The 19,338-nt window shown below is 39.3% G+C and overlaps 1 protein-coding gene and 1 pseudogene across 1 annotated transcript in view; both read right to left on the reverse strand.

Annotated features, from left to right (window-relative positions):
- Nucleotides 1–831: 831 nt before the first annotated feature.
- Nucleotides 832–9,151, reverse strand: LOC101570218 (annotated as a pseudogene).
- A 2,730-nt stretch (nt 9,152–11,881) lies between these two features.
- The window catches only part of Adh7 (alcohol dehydrogenase 7 (class IV), mu or sigma polypeptide), a 16,354-nt gene continuing 8,897 nt past the window's right edge, over nt 11,882–19,338 (reverse strand). Inside the window, 4 exon segments of the mRNA XM_004643714.2 lie at nt 11,882–11,969; nt 14,054–14,192; nt 17,155–17,290; nt 18,344–18,604. Coding sequence (XP_004643771.1) covers nt 11,945–11,969; nt 14,054–14,192; nt 17,155–17,290; nt 18,344–18,604 — 561 coding nt within the window. The 3' untranslated portion in view covers nt 11,882–11,944.

Raw genomic sequence — 19,338 nt, forward strand, 5'->3', positions numbered from 1 at the left:
ACCACCACACTTATTTTTAGTTTTAATTGTAATATTCACATTATGATTTCTGAATGTAATGAAGAATTATTAAATCAATGTGATGGATAAATCCATCATCTCAAAAAGTTATTTCTGGTGCTGAGGGCTGACTACCTATTTAAAACAGAAACTTGAATTTCCTTTAACCTGCTTTACTTACGATAGAGCAATGAGCTACAACTCCAGCACCACCACTGCCTGCCTGTTTGGTTTTTTATACTGGGGTTTGAACCCAGGGCCTTGATACAGAGCTACATCCTCAATCCTTTTTGTATTTTTGAGACAGGGTCTCACTAAGTCACTAAGTTGTCTAGCCCCTTGCTATTCTCCTGCCTCAGCCTCCCAGTGTGCTAGGGTTACAGAGTGCACCCCTGCATTTGGCTTCCAGCCCTTTTTAAATTGTATTTTGAGACAGAGTCTTGCCAAATTGACCAAATAGCCCCACTCTAATTTTTGTTCCCATGCCACCACAACTGACATTTTATGTAATGCACATACTTACCAGACCTATAGTGTAGCCTATTTTCCCACTGAGATCTATTTCAAGTGGTGAATTTGTTTTATTGTATCCCCAGTCCTCAAAATAGTATCCTGCACATAGGTGCTCAATAAATATTTGAGTGAAAAAAATAATACTCATTTTTGCTCTTCTATCCCAAATTTTCTGGATCTAACAACCCAGTGGAAACTTAGTCTGGTCTAATCTCGGGTCTGGTGCCCCTCCCCAGTGCAAACTCATGCCCAGCCCTGGCCCATTATGCCCAGATGCTGGAGTCCAAGCACAAGAACAGCCCCACGTTGTCCACCAGATTAAGCAGCCAGAAGGCTGCCAGGACAAGCTGCAAGGCGCTGGCTGGGTAGGGGCTTCAGAGGGGGCAGCCTGGGTCCCAGCACCAGCACATAAGCCAGTGCCAGCACCACTGCGGTGGCCCACAGCGTTGTGAGCACAACACGCAGCCGTGCAGGTGCCCCTCTGTATTCCCTGAAGCCCACAGCTGCTCTGCGGTCTGGACCCACCGGCTCTGGCTCAGAGATTGTAGATTTATTTAGAAGCTATAGGACAGAGACTGTGCATAGTACTTGAACCATGTAAAATGAGAGACTGGATCCTCCAATATAACTAAAGTATATAAGAAAGGACCTGCTGATCCTGGAGGGACTGTCAACGGAAGTGTGGTGTGGCCACAGCTGCATCTTGGTGGCTTCACTCTGGAGGTGATGACGGGAAATGGGGCATATCTGAGGAAATAAAAGGCAAAGTACATAGAATTTTCCAAAATTCTCTTCGTAATTAGGAGGAAAAGGAAAGCAAAATTTACAGGGAATAGTGAAAAGTAAGTCATATAGACTGTGCCTTTGGTGAGTACTGAGTAAACTTATTTATAAACAGTAGCACTAAGAATGCCCTGATTCTCTAAGTAGTAGTAAGTCGGTCACTGACGACCTGGTGAGGCAGTCAAGCCCACTGTTACCATACGCTGAATCTTTTATCCTGCCTCTAAAATGTCCCCTGAAGCCCTCTAGCAATGATTGTCTTTTGAAAATTTGAGCCTTGTTACCCACTAGGATGGCGAAGAGCAGGAGGGCTCCAGGACAAAATCCTAACATTTTAAGGACACTTTAAAATTGTGACTATAATCATGTGTGTGCCATTTATATGAATTTTCACTTGAACAATCATAGTACTGCAGGCCCTACTGGAAACATCTGGTTTAATGCGAAGGCTTAGAAGCGCCCGACTGATGTTCATTGTAACTAGTAAAATATCACTTTGTAAACATCTTCTTGCTGAAATTCATAGGAAATCTTGTGCTTTGTTAAATTACCTCTGGAAATAATGTCCTAACATACACACTTGCTCAGTGGGAGGCAAGAGGGAACAATGACAAAGGTGAGATGCTAGTGGACTTGGACATTTTCAGACATCATTTTCCCAGATGTTTTGTAGCTTTGTTTGGCTGTTTTCAGTGGACAAACAACTTAGGCCTTTGAAGTTAGATTGTTGGTGCATGACAAAATATTGCATAAAATTATCATATTATATACACTTGTGTTGAGATTTATAAGGAAGTTTATCCCCTGTAAATGAGTTTTGGATATGAAATTGTTCCATTGTCTCCAATCATCTTATAAACCTGTCTTTATCCATAAGGAACAGAACCAAGGAGGAGGAAGAGAGGACGGAATGGTTCAAGGCAAAATGGTCCTATATGGAAGATAACACTGTTCGGATCTATTGCTGATTTTATTTAGAAGAGCTTGATATTTTTAAAAGTAAAAGTGGTAGAATAAGTACTTCTATAAATAATTTTAAAATTGACAAAAATATTGTATTAGGAAAGAAAATTGTAAACCACCTCTGTAAATAGTACATGGTCTCGTTCACTGAGGGAGCTGGCAGGGAGGAAATTGCAAAAGGTATTTGTGAACATGTACTGAAACTCTCAGCTTATCAATTTCCCTTTTGTGACATGCATTTCATTTAACTTTGTTGTACTATATATGTTGTATATATATCAGACAAATGAATCCTAATTTTATATCTAATCCCTGGGCACCTCAGAGGCTGACAATGTATGACAGAGGTAGAGTTGACAAGCTACATTTTATCTACTTTATTTTAAAATTTATAGAAAGGCTGTCATTTGAAAATAGACCTTTGCAACTGAAATTGTTCCATCAAATTTTCGACACATGTGCCTGTATCACATGTCATAGAGGAGGGAAGGAATTGGAAGAGAGGGGTACTAGACCAGAATTCATCTACTTAGAAGGCGTTTTTAGGTATAGCTATGATTACATATGTGTAGTTTATCCAACACTATTGTGTATATAATCTCTCTAGGGACGGGAGGTGAAAGGAAATGGTGCTTTGTTAGTGTTTCCACATTTAGAGCATGGTTTTAGACTGTTCCCAAAAGTCTATATGCACAATTTGGGCAAAGTACAAAGGAACACACCTAATCTGCTTTATAAACTCCTCAACCTGGCAACCATGGGCTGATTGAGCCTCTGACTGGAGTCTCAGTACTGAGGTGTTTCTTAATTTGTGTTTCACCCTCACTAAAGTACATCAAATAATTCAAATGGGATATAGCTCATGGTTTAATAACTAAAAAGAACTTAAGGAAAGAGATGAGAATGGGTATACCTTCCACAAAATAAGTTACAGAATGTAGACAAATTAGCTTTAAAAGTGGTAGCTCTTATAATATTCTTAAATTTAAGTGGACAGCAGTGCAAATCAGGGTTAGCACTCTGCCATACTGGTCACCTTATAAGTAGGGCCTCTTGGTACTTCCATGGCTGAGATCTTTGAACCCAGTGTTCTCTTGTTCTTTTGCTGAGGGACTTAGTCCTAGATCAAGTTGCCTGGATTAAGCTGCCTGTCTTCAGCATTTCCTTTGAATTTAGCCAAGCGCCTTCCAGGATCTTTGGTGGCTTCCAGGAAAGCCTATTTCTCTGATTTTTATTTATTGGAACTAACAAACTGGAGCACCCCTACATTGAAGCACTAAGCTGGGTTTTGAAACCCTTTATTCTAAGCAAACATTCTCAGTGTTCTTCCTGAAGGTGAAGAGAAGCCAAGTTTATGATTACTTCAAGAGCTCCATTCTATTCAGACCATTGCAGAGCAGGAGTTCATGGGGCCTCAGGAACCAGGTGCTGAAAGCTTCAGTTAAAGGTGGAGCTGGGATCAAGTCCAGGCCTGAATGGGGCCACTACATCGTGCTTTCAACTAATGTTGTAATCCAGAATATAATATTTGCACTTCTTGTTTTTTGTTTTTGATAGGAAAGTTTGTTTTGGAAAAGACCTTGCTGGGTGACTAGTACTACATTTGATGCATGCCAAGGTGTTACACAGTTTCGTGGTTCTTTGCTAAAATTTACCTCGAAACTTATAAAATGCTAGCAAAGATAAAACACCATATCTGTTTTTGCAAATGTGTAATTGCAAATTCAATCATGTATTATCTTTATAAAAAATGCTAACTTAAATCTTAAGCAAGATTTGTATTTAGGAGAAAGAAAAATAAGCCCAAATTTAAAATAAATTATTTGACTGCCTGAAAGAGCAGTTGCCAAGAACACACCTGTTACTTAATTCTTTGGCTAACAGGAGGATTCACTTAAAGAGTGGGGCACATACACAGTCAGATGTGCAATCTTTTCAATTCAATGTTTAATCAGCAAAAATGTTTGCATAGTATCAGATGAGCACCGAATGTTCCACTGGCTACTATTTTAAAAAGGAACTTAAAGTAATCTTTTTTCCTCCTTTAGTACTGGAGATAGAATGTAGCGCACTCATACTAAGCTGCATTTAAAGCCATTTTTTCCCACCCAGCTTTTTTTCAAAAAGTTATTTTGAGACAGGGTTTTGAAGATTTCCCAACAGAACTCAAGTTTGTGGTTCTCCTACCTTAGCTTCTTTCAGGGCTGGGAAGTACTCAGCTGGGAGCACAGTCTTTGTCTTGTAAAACCTCATGCCTCACAGGCCAAATGCTCAGAAAAGGCAGTGGCCACTTCTCTGTAGTCCATGGGGTGACTGACAATAGAAGGAACTACTGAAGCCTGGGACTTGCTGCCTGCATAGTAAGTGCTCGGCACCCTCCTTAGCAAAGTGAATGCACTACTGTGAGGGACTTAAGAGCAAAACAATGAACAAATATACATGCATGAAGATGAAATCTAGAAACTAGCTTCTGAGGCTTAATTTATTGCATAGAAATGTAAATAATTTCTCTAATGAAGAGGAAGCAGAAGCAAAATGCCAGGGGCAGAGCTTCAGGGAGTTGAACTTGAGGTCATGGTGGAGGAGGGGCTACCTGGGAGTGAGGCACATGCAGACCCTTTCTTCCTCTAGGTTGAAATCCTTTTAATTCAGTACTGACAATTAAAGCATATTCCTTTCTGGACAAGTCCATGAGGAAGCTGATTATTGAGGCAAATAAATGTATAAAAATACCCACCAAGAATTAGCATTTGTCAGCTTCATGAATCTGAATAATATATTAACATTTTGAAGTAAATACTAACAACAGAAAATATTTTCTTTTAGATTCCTATGTGCTCAATGAAGGTAGGGACTGTCTCTGTCATTCATCACCCTGTACCAAGCACATAGCTCAGTACTGTATACATGGCTGAGATGGAAATAGATCACCTGATTAATAAACAATCTTCCCATAATTTAAGTAATTGAAAAGTCAGGGTTATTCTTAAAATAAGAGCTAGGTCAGGATGCAGCTCAGTATAGAGGCTTTAATCTCTAGCCTTGAAAAAAAATTTTTTTAATGTATTTAGTACAGAGTTTACAGATCAGACTAGTAGTGACCCTCCTATTTTCAGCCTCCTAAGCACTGGGATTGTAGGTGTGCACCACCATGCCCAGTCTCAATCACCTTCTCAGAGCACCCTGGGAGCAGGGCCGGCATGGCGCTCCCGGCATTGAACCTCAGTCCCTATGTCTGCCTAAGCGGGCACTTTAATCCGCTGAGCTATTTGACTGGTCCTGAAAAAAATATTTTTAAAAATATGTACATATTTATTTTAATATTCCTGTAGCTATTTCTTGCTTTTTAAACCTTTAATATTCAAGGTCTCATTCAGACAATGCTCTGTGGCTTCATTAACTAGAAATAACATATATGTAAAAATGTGAAACCCACCATTCTGTTTAAAACAAATGTTTTCTGAAGACTAAACAGACTTTTCATGAACAAGTTTCCCTGATAAGATGCTAGAAGATAAATTCAGTATTTGATCACAGCAAGCTCACAAATGAGAAGTGATTTCACACAATTTTATAATATCAAATGTATAAACTTATCATACATGCAATGTATCTATAAAAATGCAATTTATAGGGCATTGTAGGCATAAAGGAGATTTCGTTTTAAGGCCTGTGTTCTGAAAATATGTTTATTCCTTCTTGACATTTTTAATGCATCTCTTTTTGTACATAACTTTAGATGTCCTTATTTATATATTTTCAAAATTTGAAATAAAAGGTACAAGGGATTTAATTCAGTTTACAATTTTTTCTTGTTAAAAATTCTCTCTTTTTCTGCATTAATTGGGTCCTTAGAGCCAACAGATATTATCATTAGTTAGGGGAAGGCCTCCAAAAGATTTTTAGGTAAACTGTGACTTGGAGACACTGTAGAGTGCTTTGAGAATTTCCATCACTAATCTTAGCTAGTAATGAAGATACATCACAAAAGAATTCCTTACATTTTTAGGTGTTCTCAAATATTCTCACAAACTTAAATTAAGCCCTTGTCAATTAAAAATTATTTGACAACTAACAATTTTACAGACTTATGGAGTACAAGGTGATAATTGAGTAGTTACACAATAAGTAGTGATCAGGTTGGGAAATGGACAATTCTTTGTGTTGAAGACCTTAAAAATTTCTCTTCTAGTTGTTTTGAGATAAATAATAGATTGGGAACTATAGTTACCCTTCTGTGCTGCAACAGTAGGTAGTCTGATCTACTATATAACTGTATTTGATAGCCCTTAGCCAACTTCTGTCTCTTCCCTCTCCCCTTCCTGCACAGCAGGGAACTGTTTTCTATGCTCTATCTCTGAGATTGACCTTAGCTTCCATATACAGGTAAGAACATGTGATATTTGTCTTTCTGTGCCTGGCTTATCTCACTTAACATAACATCCTCTAGGTGATAAGATTTCACTCTTTTTTTATAGTGGAATAATAAATGCTGTATTGTGAACCCAAATGACATTTTGTTTATCCATTCACCTGTTGATGGACACCTTTGTTGATTTTGTATCTTGGCTATTGTGAATAAATGCTGCAATAAATATGAGAGTGCAAGTGTCTTTTGCTGTGTTGATGGGTTACTGATGGTTATGTACTTTGAGGTGGGATTTCTGTATCTTACAGTTATTTTTCTTATGAATTTTGGTATTGATTTCCATACTAGCTGTACTAATTTACATTCTTAGCAACAGTGTACAAGAGTTCCACTTTCTCCATATCTCTATCAGCACTTATTTTTTGTCTTTTTCATGATATATCTTAACAAATATGAGGTGATATCTCATTGTGCTTTTGATTTATAATTTTTTTACAATGTTGATCAATTTTTCATATATTATTGGCCAGTCGTATATCTTCTTTTGAAAGATGTCTACTTAAACCATTTGCCTAATTTTCAATTTGTTTATTCATTTTCATATGGTTGAGTTGCTTGTGTGCCTTCTATGTACTAGATGGTAACTTCCTTTTGAAAAATTTTCTCCTGTTCTACCGATTACCTCTTTACTCTGTTGAACTGCTGTGTAGAAGACTCTCAGTTTGATATCAACTCATTTGATTAGTTTCCCTTTATGCTGACTGTGTTTTGAGGTTTTATCCAAAATAATATTTGCCTATACTAATATATAAAGTGTGTCCCCTTTGTTTTCTTCTAGTGGTTTCATAGTTTCAGGTCTTACACTTAGGTATTTAATCCATATTGAGTTGTAACTGGTGGGAATCAGGGATCTAATTTCATTATTTTGCATATGTATATTCAGTTTCCCCAGCACATTTTTATTTTTTTATAGCTTTGGTTGACAGTTTATTAAATATACTACATTTGTACCTTAGTTTGTCTTTTGTTTTAAGTTGTTCACACAGGGACTTAGTAAAAATGTATTTTATAGAAAATTATCTGCAAAACTAAAATGAAAAAACATGCACGCCACACATATATTACTTCTTTATTGTTAGGAATCAATTTAATTTGTACAGGTGATCATGAAATATTAGGTGGTTTGATTTTCTTAAATCTGGTACCAGACCATGACATCAAGGGTTAATGTCGAAAGGTGGTGCAAAACTGTCTCTTAACAAAACTGCTTACTAGTTAAAAGACCAAAATGCCTATTACCAAAACAGCACAAAACACTTATTTTCTTTTACAGATACCTTTCCAAATCATTCCTGATGTGTTCTCTCTCTCTTTCACAGAATCAGCTGTGCAGATTGATGAGGTTAAAAACTAGTTTTTTAAAAAATCAAATAATACCTATTTACAAAACATGCAAAACAGTTTTACGTAAGATATTACTGCAGAACTACTTTAAAGAGAATATAGCATATAGACAGAATATACCTTACTTCTACAAATATAGGTCCTTTCCCCTACTTTCTGGAAGAAATATACTTTTTCAGGGCATGGGCTATATAAAATTACATACACTGCAAAGACAGAAACAAAGACATTTGTAAATCCTTTATGTTTCCAGCAGCTGAGACAATATATCTGAGTGCCAAGGTTACTTCTGGTGGTGAAACCAAAGCCAGCCATTAAGCAGCCCATTTCTGTTTTAGCACATTCTTTGTTTTCCTCTTCTAGAAGTTGTAAGAATCTGTTTAGTTTGATCATCTGTCATCTTAATAAGCTGCATCTACAGCAGTCACGTCATCCACTGTTCCTTCAATTGTTGTATCTACATTTGAAATTCTGTACCTGACGTCATGATGAGGACTGGAAGTGGTGTCAGCAGACTCACCGCGCAACACAGATATAGAATTGTTTCTGACCAGCTGTCCATTTTGGCGAACAGTATTTTCACTCTTAGAGCGCTCTCTTTTTAGCCTGCCAACTGCACGGATTTCATCACTTTGAGGAGTTGGAGGTCTTTCTAAATCCAGAAAATCTAGCGGTCTCTCACTTAGCATAAGTACACGAGGTGTTGTTTTTAGTGCCAGAGGTTTTAACGGAGTCAACTGAACAAGGTCAAAATCTGCTAGTCTTGAAAACAAAATGTCTTAATTATTTCCTGCTACAACAATCCTCTCTGGAACTTGTATCACACTAGCATTTGGAACTCCTTCTTGGAATCCTTGTTCCAGGTCAGCATTTGGTGGTGCTACTTTTAATTTTTCCGACCCTCATTCACTAATACCTTTGGTGTATTCCATTTCATACTGAATTTGACTAATTTCTGCCATCTCAGCAGCAGTGGGAAAAGGAAATGCTGCCCCACTAACCAAATGTTTACCAAGTACTGCTTATTGTCTGGCACTATCTGCTTCTGAGCTTCTTCATATTAATCCTTAACTTGCTTTCCATGCAGGGGCTAGACTTGGAGCCACGTCAGTCCACCTGGGCCTCCGTAGTGTCCTGAACAGGGCCACTGCCTGGAGCACTCTCAGAGGTTGTTGGCCAAGCCCTTAGGCCACCCCGGGTGAGGCACCCACAGCTCAGCACATTTTTAAAAGAAACTTTCTCCAATACATGTTTTGGACAACTCTGCTGAAAACCAGTTGAACTTATGTACATAGACTAATCTCTGTGTTTTCTCTTTTGTTCCATTGGTATATATGCTAGTACCTTATTCTTTTGGTTACTATGACTTTGCAATGTGTTTCCAAGTCAGACATTATGCTGACTCCAGCTTTGTTCTTTTAACTCAGAGTTACTTTGGCTATTTAGTGTCTTTTTCTTCAGGGAGAGGGTCCATATGTACTTTAGATTTTTTTCTAGTTCCATGAAGAATGCCACAAATATTTTGATGAGAATTGCATTGAATCTGTAGATTGCTTTAGGTAGTGTAACAGTTTAATAATATTAATCATTCCAAACAATGCTTGTGGAGTGTCTTTTTATTTTTCTATGTGTCTTCAATGTTTTTATCAGTGTTGGATAATTTTTAGTGTAGATGCCTTTAACTTCCTTGGTTAAATTTACATTTAAGTATTTTATTTTTGTAGGTATTGTGAAAGGGACTCTAAAATTATTTTCACTACTTTTTTTTTTTTTTTTTGAGGTCCTGGGGATTGTCCTCAGGACCTTGCCCTTGCCAGGTGAGCACTTATTCTACTGAGCTAACACCCCAGACTCTAAAATTATTTTCAGCAAGTTGATTTGTATTTAGAAATACTATTAATTTTTGTATATTAATTATGTATCTTGCAACTTTATTAAATTTGTTTCAGCATCTTAATGAAGTTACAGTATTAGATTTTTCATGTGATAAGAACAATTTGATTTCTTCCTTTTTAATTTTGATGCTTTTTATTTCTGATGCATAATTTTTCTGGTAAGATTTTCATTTATTTATTTTATATTTTAGGGAAAGGTCTACAAGGTGTTCAGGGTCTCACTATTAGATCAGTCTAGTAGTGATCCGCCTGTTTACAGCTTCCCAAGAGCTGGGATTACATGTGCGCGCCACCATGCCCAGTCTCAATTGCAGTCCCAGTGTGCCCTGGGGGTGGAGCCTGCATGGCAGGTCCGGGGAGCCAATCCCCAGGCCCTACGCCTGCTTGCTGGTGCTTTATTCTGAAGATTTTCAGTACTATGTTCAATATGAAAGTGGACATTATTGTCTTGTTTCAAATATTGGAGAAAAGTTTTAAGCTTTTCTCCTATTCTATATGATCTGGGCTGTGATTTTGTCATACGTAGCTTTCATTCAGTTCAGGTACATCCCTCCTACATGAAAATTTGTTGACAGTTGTTCTTAATACCAAGTTGAATTTGACCAAATGCTTTTTCTGTTATTATCAAGTTGAGATGATCATGTGGTTTTGTCCTTCATTCTGTCAATATCATGCATTAAGTTTGTTAGTTTGTACATGCTGAACTATCTTGCCAACTTAGGGCAGAGATAACTTACTGTTTTTGTCTTTTTGGATTTAGTTTGCTAGTATCTTGTTCAGAAGCTTTGCATTTGTATTTATGAGGAATATTAACCTATATTTTTTATTTTGTGTAATTGTATGATTTTTGGTATCAGGATAATGCTGGCCCCACAGAATGAGTTTCAAAGAACCCTTTCCTGGAAAAGACAATCTAACCCTTGAATCAAGCCACTGTTCTTTAGCAAATATACATCATGTAGAAGTGGCATATAGTTACCGGGGCATTTTGAAATCACTAAGGCAGGGTGATCTAAGCTATGTGATGTCCTTCTACTGAAACTCCAAGTGTCTGCTATGCCCACCCCACTTAGTATTTTTCTCATAAATTTTCTTATGTTTTTGAGGTGCTGCATCACTTATCCTGAACCAGTAAAATCTTGGTAACAAACTAAAAGTGCTTCTTTGAAACAAACTATGTCACCACAAATCATGTTGTAAAACTTTTAATTGTAATAAGATTTTTAACACATTTTATATATGTGGTTACATACATATGGGTAAACAAATGGTAGATATATCCACAAGTGCAGTTATACCAAACTTAAAACACCTTTTGTTAAATGAGTCATTATTAAGTAAATTAGAGACTTACAAATTTGAAATTCTACTTTAGTAAGATGAACATTATGATAAATATTACAACATGATTCTGGCTATGATTGTGCATTTAAAAACATTATAAAGTGTATTTTATAAAATATGAATATATATGGAAAAAAGGTCTCAAGTACCCTTATAATATATTTAATTTCACCAAGTTATCTAATGAAAAATTAAACATTGGAAAATTTCCCCTTCTTTCATAATCTAATCAAACATGTAGAGTGCAATGAACTTGCTTCACAATTTAAGTTAATTTTTAATGAGTGTTTTAAAGAATCGACATTCAAATCCAGACAGGAATAGTGCTAATGTGTTCAAGGAATATTACCTTTCAAAATACAGTGACCATGTCTTTGCATGCTGTCTGCTTTAAGTAACACCAGTTAGCAAAGGCTCTAAGAAAACTTCCCAGCCCAACATAGAACACCAGAAGTATGCTTTTTAAGATATATACTTACAATCCAAGGCAGCATAAAGTTACAATTTTGTTATTTAATCTCATGCTAAAACCCAGGTGTTTATAAGATTTTCAGTTATTAGTAAGACTCATAAACCTTTAAAAAGCATAACAGTGTACATAAGATCTTACACAGCTGCATTATCCAAGGAGGGAATCACAGAAGGAAAGGTCCACAGAGTCCTCCCCAGGATCTTATAAGGTCAAGACAGTTCGAATGCTGAAAGGTGAAATTAGACTTTTTAGTGATTTACTCCTATTTTTCAAAGAAAAAAAAAAGCTTAAACAATTATGTCTTTTTTTTTTTCTTTTCTTTTCTTGTTTTGGCAGAATCAGGCATTGAACTCAGGTCATTGTACTTGCCAGGGAAGTGCTTATTCTACTGAGCTATCTCCCAAGCCCGACAATTATTTCTTCTGCTTTTTCAAAACATCAGACAATCTGTTCCTGGAAACCCCTGGAGCCTGAGATACTTATACGTTATATTCTCCCTAAGCTTCTCCACTAGGTATTGATCTGATTCTGGAAGCATTAGTACGTGTACCACAGTGCGCTGATGAGAGGAAAGGGTATTCAGGCTGAGAAGAAAGTGTGCACAAGGCCAAGGAGGCACAAATAGGAAGAGGTGTGCAAGGTGCTTAGCCTTTCTATGCCCAAGAAATCAGAAAAATCCCTGAAAGCATAGTAGAAAAGATACAGGAGACTGGGGGCTACATTTACGTAAGTATATTAATAAGGAAAATAGGCTTTAATTTGGTGTTGAGGGCTTTTGAAACTATGCTGAGGCACTGATATTGGGGGCAGCCAGAGTCTGGAAGCTGGGTGAAGAGTGACCCAGAAGCAGGACCCTTATCCGGCTCCTGTGCTGACACATCCAAAGGAGCTGCAACACACTGTACCAAGGCCCAGAGGGGTCCAGGAGCAGGAAAGGCTGCAGTGAACACAAGGGAGGCACCTGGGAAGCACCTGTGTGCTTAGCACAGATCTGGTTGTGGTGGACAAGAGTAAAAAAGAAGTCACAGGGTGCTGCGGCTTCTAGTCCATAAAAGCAGAAGCAGAGATAGTGTTTTCTGAGATGAGAACAGGTAAAAGGGTTACTAGGGGTGACGTTGAGGTGAGGGGGATATTCAGGGGAGCTGTGCAGGAAGCACATGGAAACAAGGATCTGGTCACAAATACCACTTCAGGGTCACTGAATTAGGGCAAAATTGGAAGCAAAATTTCTGAAAGGATTTATTTAGAAGACAAATATTTTTGAATTGGCCATGTAAAGCCATTAAGCTTGCTTATATAAATAAAAGAGTACAGTTTCTCTGATGAAATCCATTGTTTCCTTGCTTAAAAATAGTTTGAATGTATGTCCATAATGCCATGATTCTTCAGGCTATCCCAGTCTTAGACACCAGACACAACATTGAAAATGGCACTCGGGAAAGTTGGTGGGAGCTTAGATCTTGGGTAAATGCACAGTTCTTTTTACTATGGTGTATTATCTAAATCCTCCAGATATATATAACAGGTGCTCAGTAAATATTTAAAGATCCAACAAGTGACATCACTGTGCACCTTACAGACAGGCTTTTCGGCTGCTGTTCAGGTGTGCACTGCCCAGGCACCCATTGGCAGAGCTAAGTAATACTGTGTCAGTTCTTATATTCTACCTTTCTCCTTGCTCAGGCCCAGAAACACTGCCTGCATGAGAGGACGCGTGTGTATCTGGAGCTTGCCGAGCTCTGTAAGGATCTGTGGCTTGTGACGAACAGGACACACGTTTTGCAGCGAGTCAGTGCCCTCCACGAGACCAGGCTCTGATATTGTTATTTATCGCTCCTAACCTTAGTTTTGTCAGCAGAAAATGGTAAGAATGATACCAGTCTCAAAAACAGGAAAAAGCACATTGGGAAGACCACTTTGAAAACTGTGATGTACAAGAATTGTGTGGTGTGAATTGAAGAAGTTAGCAACTTTACGATTAAATGAAAATAGCCAAGGTGAAATCAGACTGCCAAAAAAAAAAAATAATCCTCAGGACAGAGGATTTTAAAAATTAAACACAGGACAATGACAGACTCTAAAGAAGAAAGTAAGTAGCTACATCATTCTGCCTAGCTTAGGTAGTTAGAAATAAAATATGAAAGGAAGATGTACATTTATAAACACTAGATTTTGGGAACAGGGATATAGTTTAGAGGCACCTGCCCAGCAAGCACAAGGAGGAAAGTTTGATTCTCAGTATAAATAAATAAAAGCTAGACTTTAACAGTTCCCTTGGGGAAGACACTAGATCACCAAAACAGTAGTTACCTTTGTCCTGAGTACAGCAGTTCGAACCCTTCATTGATTTTGTTAAAAGGTAAAATGTGTGTTATCAACTGGTCCAGGTCAAATTTCTTTGCCAAGAAATCAGCCACTAGTTTTGGTACATCGTCTCTGCTCTTCCAGCCTACAAATAAGCACATATTTCCCCTCTGTTCTTTACTAAATTATCTTGATGCTTTATTTTACATTGTGCCTTCTCTCCCTGTATTTCCCCTCACATTTCATCATCCTCAACATCACAAATGAGCTCTGTTTCTCCCATTTTAGAATGAAAGGCTGGAAAGCCTTTCCTCGTTCCCCTTCTTCCTCAGCCTCCCACATGTTTTCCGCCTTACAGGTAAACTATAGGACCAGCGGTCACCTGCTTGTCCTGTTTCCACCCCTTTCCTTCCCTCTCTCGAGATCTTACTCAGATCAGCCTCCTGAACACTGATCCACACATCTTGCCTTAATCATATGACCTCTTTCGACACAGTGATCCATGCTGAATCCCAGACTGACATGATCCATGAAATGGATCTGCTAGAGCTGGGGGTTCCCGTTTTTCTCTCTGCTCATGTGACTTCTAGGTACCATACTGTCGTAGAGTAAGGACATTTCTACTGAGTTCTCCCTAAATCCTAGGCCTCTAACTAACGGGTCCCAGGGCTTAGTCTGTGGACCTTTTGTTCTCTTTGTCTACATATACTCCCAGGATAATTCCCTCTGACTTTGTGTTGTTAGTAGTAGAAGTAGCAGTAGCAGTAGTAGTAGTACTGCGAATCAAACTCAGGGCTTGTGCTTGTCAGGCAGGCACTGTGCCTCCGGCCTATATCGCTGGCCCCTAACTTTATGATTTTAAAACACACTGTGTCTAAAGCACTTTGCTTATGCCTCCAGCCCACACCTTGAGCTGGGCTGCAGATTCATACCTCTAGCCTTTGCCTGGCATCTCTCTTCAGATGTCTGACAGGAGTGCAAACTTGATCCCCCCCCCCCAACCTACTCTACTCCACTCCAACCTGTCCATCCCATGCCTTCCACTCCAGGAAGTGAGGAACTCTCCATCATTTCTGCTGCTCAGGCTCTAAGCCTTGTATGCTGTTCTTGTCATACAGTGCAGTGAAAAACATACAGTGTGAGTCAGCAAATCCTGCTGGCTGCATCTTCAAGTATATCCGGGATCTAACCCTTTCCTGCCAGCATTGTCACTTGTCTCAGCCACCATCCTCTCCTTCCTGAAGTATGAGGACTCCCTAAGTACCCCCTGCTGGTGCCTTTTGCATCTGGGGCAATGTGTTCCAATATCAGCCTGTAGGAGAATATGGAAAGGGACCCTGGGTGAGAGCATGCTGTCCTCAAAGCCCCAGTGCTGTCCCTATTAGGCTTTGCAGCCTGCTTTGCTCTGCCCTGCTGACCTCCTTCCAATAGCCAACATGCCCTGCATTTGCTTTGCTCTCTCCCTGGGATATACTTTCTCACAATTTCTTAATATCTCAGTTCCTTTGTGTCCCTTACCTTCTCTGAAAATTGCAAAACAGCACTGCTCACCACACTACCCTGTCCTCTACACTAGCACTATCTATAGCCCTCACTCTGTGCTCTGTGGTACTTTTCACCCTCTGATAATTCCTACATTTGCTTCCTCATTGAATTGCTGAACTAGAGTGAAAGCCTCTCCCTGTCCTGAGTGCCATGCTTGGGCAAGCTCTGATCTGCTCTGTCTCAGCACCTGGGAAGATCCCTGGTACTCAGCACACACTCAGTATTCACTGAATACGGGAACTTTACAGCCAGTACCCTGAAGGGTGCATAGTATACCTCCTCACACCGAAGGTTAATGTGAGGAGGCCCAGTGTTTCACTACCATCTTGTTACTCCATCCAAGTGTTACTTCTTCTAAGGATCTTCTGGAAGGAACCTCATCCATACCAACTAGCCCCACACTGCAGTGCCCCAGAGAGTACTGCAGGAAAATTCAGAAAAACAACTAAGCTGTGGTCTCATGGCTACCAATTTTAAGTGACAGCTGTCAGGTCAGGAACTGTGTGGGTCAAGGGGCTTACTGGTTCTAAATCTTACTTTTATTGTTAATGAGTAATTATCTCAGTTACTAAAAAACAAACTAAACTAACTCATTTATGCAAAATTTTGGTAACTTATAATGCTGAATAATTCCACTTATAATTTCCTTTACATTTGTTACCACATTTATTTTTTGTTACATTTATTCATATGTCGTTTCTTTTATATGTTTTACATTCAGCCCCAAATTGCATACTTGTCTAAACAAAGAGCAATTATTCTCCCTTTTACGCTCTTAGCAGTTACTTGAGTGGCTGTTAACTCTCTTACACTGCAGGTGACAGACTCTAATGTTGGAAGAGCTCCCAAAGCCCCAGGTACAAGATCATGAAGACGTTGGACAATGGGAGGCCGGAGGACACCCATCACAGAACAGCACGGTGGCTCTGGCCCACTGATCCTCACTCTTTGTCATTCTGCTGTGAACTGGAACCATCCATACAGCATGTGAAGATCTCTTTGTGATTGTCTATTTTATCTTTGGGCCCAGATATTTTGCTAATTCTATATTTTTCAGGCATATTCTATTCTTGTGTGTATGGAGAATAACATAACATTGATCATCCCATAGAAACACTACTGGCATCACTGCTTCAGACCTTTGGGAAAGTGGATTGCTGATGCTAATACTAAAAATGTGCCCACCAATAATCCCCTAAATCAAAATGAAAAGTGGATAATTATCTTTTATATTATTGTGGTCATGGTTCTACTTTAGTTCATTTCATCCTCATTTTTTGGCAGAAAAAGTTTTTCTGTCATACTAGAGATTGAAACATAACACTATATCCCATCACATTTATTTATTTCTGAGGCACTGTCTCACTAAGTCACTAAGCCTGGGATTGAACTTGCCAACCTCCTGCCTCAGCCTCCCACTGTGCTGGGATTACAGAGGTGAGCCACCAGGCCCGGTTGAAGGAAGGTTTCTGAGCCAGATGTGAGGAAGATACAGTAGGCTGCTTTCAGGTACCAAGCCTCAGAAGGAAACCCATAACACCCTCAGGCTCTGCTGTCCTCACCTCCAAAGACACACCCCTTCCATGTGCATCCAGTGAAGAGCAGCATTGGGTCATAGCTGAGCATCTTGGCCAAAGGAGGCGCACCCACCACCACACTGGTCCCATAGTTCATGTGGCAGGATGCAAGGGCATCGACCTGAGTTCAAAACAAGTAATAAAATTAGCTTCTCAGGCCTCTTGTGAGATCTTACAGGCCTAGGAACTATCATAGTTCTAGTAAATTAGCTTGGCTTTCAAGTCTGAAGTTAACTTAAGTCTACATCCTTTTCTACTCTACTTGCTTTTAAAAATCTTCAATGAAATTCGAGTCTTTCATTGCATTCCTTCCTGCACAGATCTCTCCTTCATAACACTGGGCAGTCACTTACATGGCCAGGGTAGTGATGTCTCCAGTGTGCCAGGGATTAAAACACAGGAAAATCCTTGTGATTTTTTCACCAATATCAACCATTTAGGTAAGTCATAAGTCACTTGAGGGAAACAAAATGAAGCTAATCGGCATAGGTTTAAACTTTTCGTTTGAAAATTAAAATACTGAGGTGTGAAACAAAGGACTCTCAGTAGTATCTCTGAGGCTAATCCCCATTTTCTGGTCATATGTCCATTCATTAAGCTATGTTTATATACTTGCTACAGTATAACACAAATGTTGGTATATATTTCAGAGACCAGTGTTCTTCACAGTATCAAAAATCGATAGTCCCTAATAGCATACCCAATACTGAATACTGCTCAAAGACCCATATTCTGAGGGAATTTGGATAAAGGAAGATAGATCTCAGGAGAAAATGGTGACAATATGGGTCAGTCTCAGATTTGGGGGAGTGACTGCAACATCAGAATAGTGTCTTTCCACCCTGCATCTGCCCTTTTGCTCAGGGAGTTAGCTTGTGATTGCTAAACAAAATTCAAGATGGAATCACTTTGGCCAGGAACTCCTATGTACAAGGAAGATGACAAACACTTAAGAACCCTGTACTGAGATGTGCTTACTACCATTCCACTGTGCTCTGCCAAGTAGAACTGCTCTTCACATTTGTATCTTTTAGGTGAAATCCTTCCATGGTTATCAGCTTTTGCCTGACAAATACTTAATTCTGTACCTAATAAAGTTATGGACATGAGCTCAATCTCATGCATATCTCATAGCTTGGGTACGTTTTGTGGCTCCCTGAATTTTGGTTCTCACCATGGTTTCAAGACACCCAATAACTTCAAAAGTATAGCCCACACTGTTGCCTGTCATTTCCGGCAGCACCTCACTGATGGGCTTGACAGAGTCCTTGGGGCTGATGCACTCTGTGGCTCTTACAGCCAGGGCCTTCTAAAACTTGGCTTTATTGAGGTCAATCCCAATGATCCTAGAGGCCCCAGCTGACTTGCAGCCCATGATGACCGATAAGCCAACTCCTCCAAGGCCAAAGACAGCGCAGGTGGAACCTGGGATTACCTGTAGAAAGAGAGGCTCTTGTAAACGTCAGCAGTGGGGTGGAAAAGTAAAGCCTCTAAAGCACCTCTGGGGACAGGATCACAAATTCAGAGGGTCACTAGGATAGTGGCTAGAAAAGGCAGGGTGCCTGAGAAAAGGAACATCCACTGGAACAGAAATAATTTGTGCAGGTAAATGTAAGCCCTTGCCCAGCGGTTACCTTGTCCAGGCTTCTGCAGTCCTGGGCTTCACCCAATACCACACCCACCTCACAGCAGGCCTAGACAAGCAGCAGCCCCTCTGGTCTCTTTTCCACAGGGCCATGCCATGTCTCTTTTAAGTTAGAATGGAATAATATCATGAATATTTGCAAATCTGAGTCATTTGTGAATGAACTGGTGTCCAGCCTCCAGAACCTATCAGATGATCTATGCATAGCTCCAGAAAGGAGAAGTACTTAAATCAACTGGGTGGTTTTTACCCCGTCTAACTGTACTAAAGAAGGTTCCCTCAAAAAGTAATCCTCCTGCAGAATAACCTATCCCAATTTCACATGAAGCAGCAGTAACAGTTTAACATAGGGAAACCCAAGGGTGACTATGACCCTTATTAATGAGATAGTTTCTTTTCTTTTGTAAAATACAAAATGTTAGTCGTAAGCTCGGCCTCTTTCAGGTCTCATGGCTTTCTGACTCTGTCCTATCAGGAATTACTTAAACATTGTGAGTGTGTGTGTGTGTGTGTGTGTGTGTGTG

The sequence above is a fragment of the Octodon degus genome, unplaced genomic scaffold (genome assembly GCF_000260255.1).
Source record: "Octodon degus isolate 3935 unplaced genomic scaffold, OctDeg1.0 scaffold00183, whole genome shotgun sequence".
NCBI lineage: Eukaryota > Metazoa > Chordata > Mammalia > Rodentia > Octodontidae > Octodon > Octodon degus.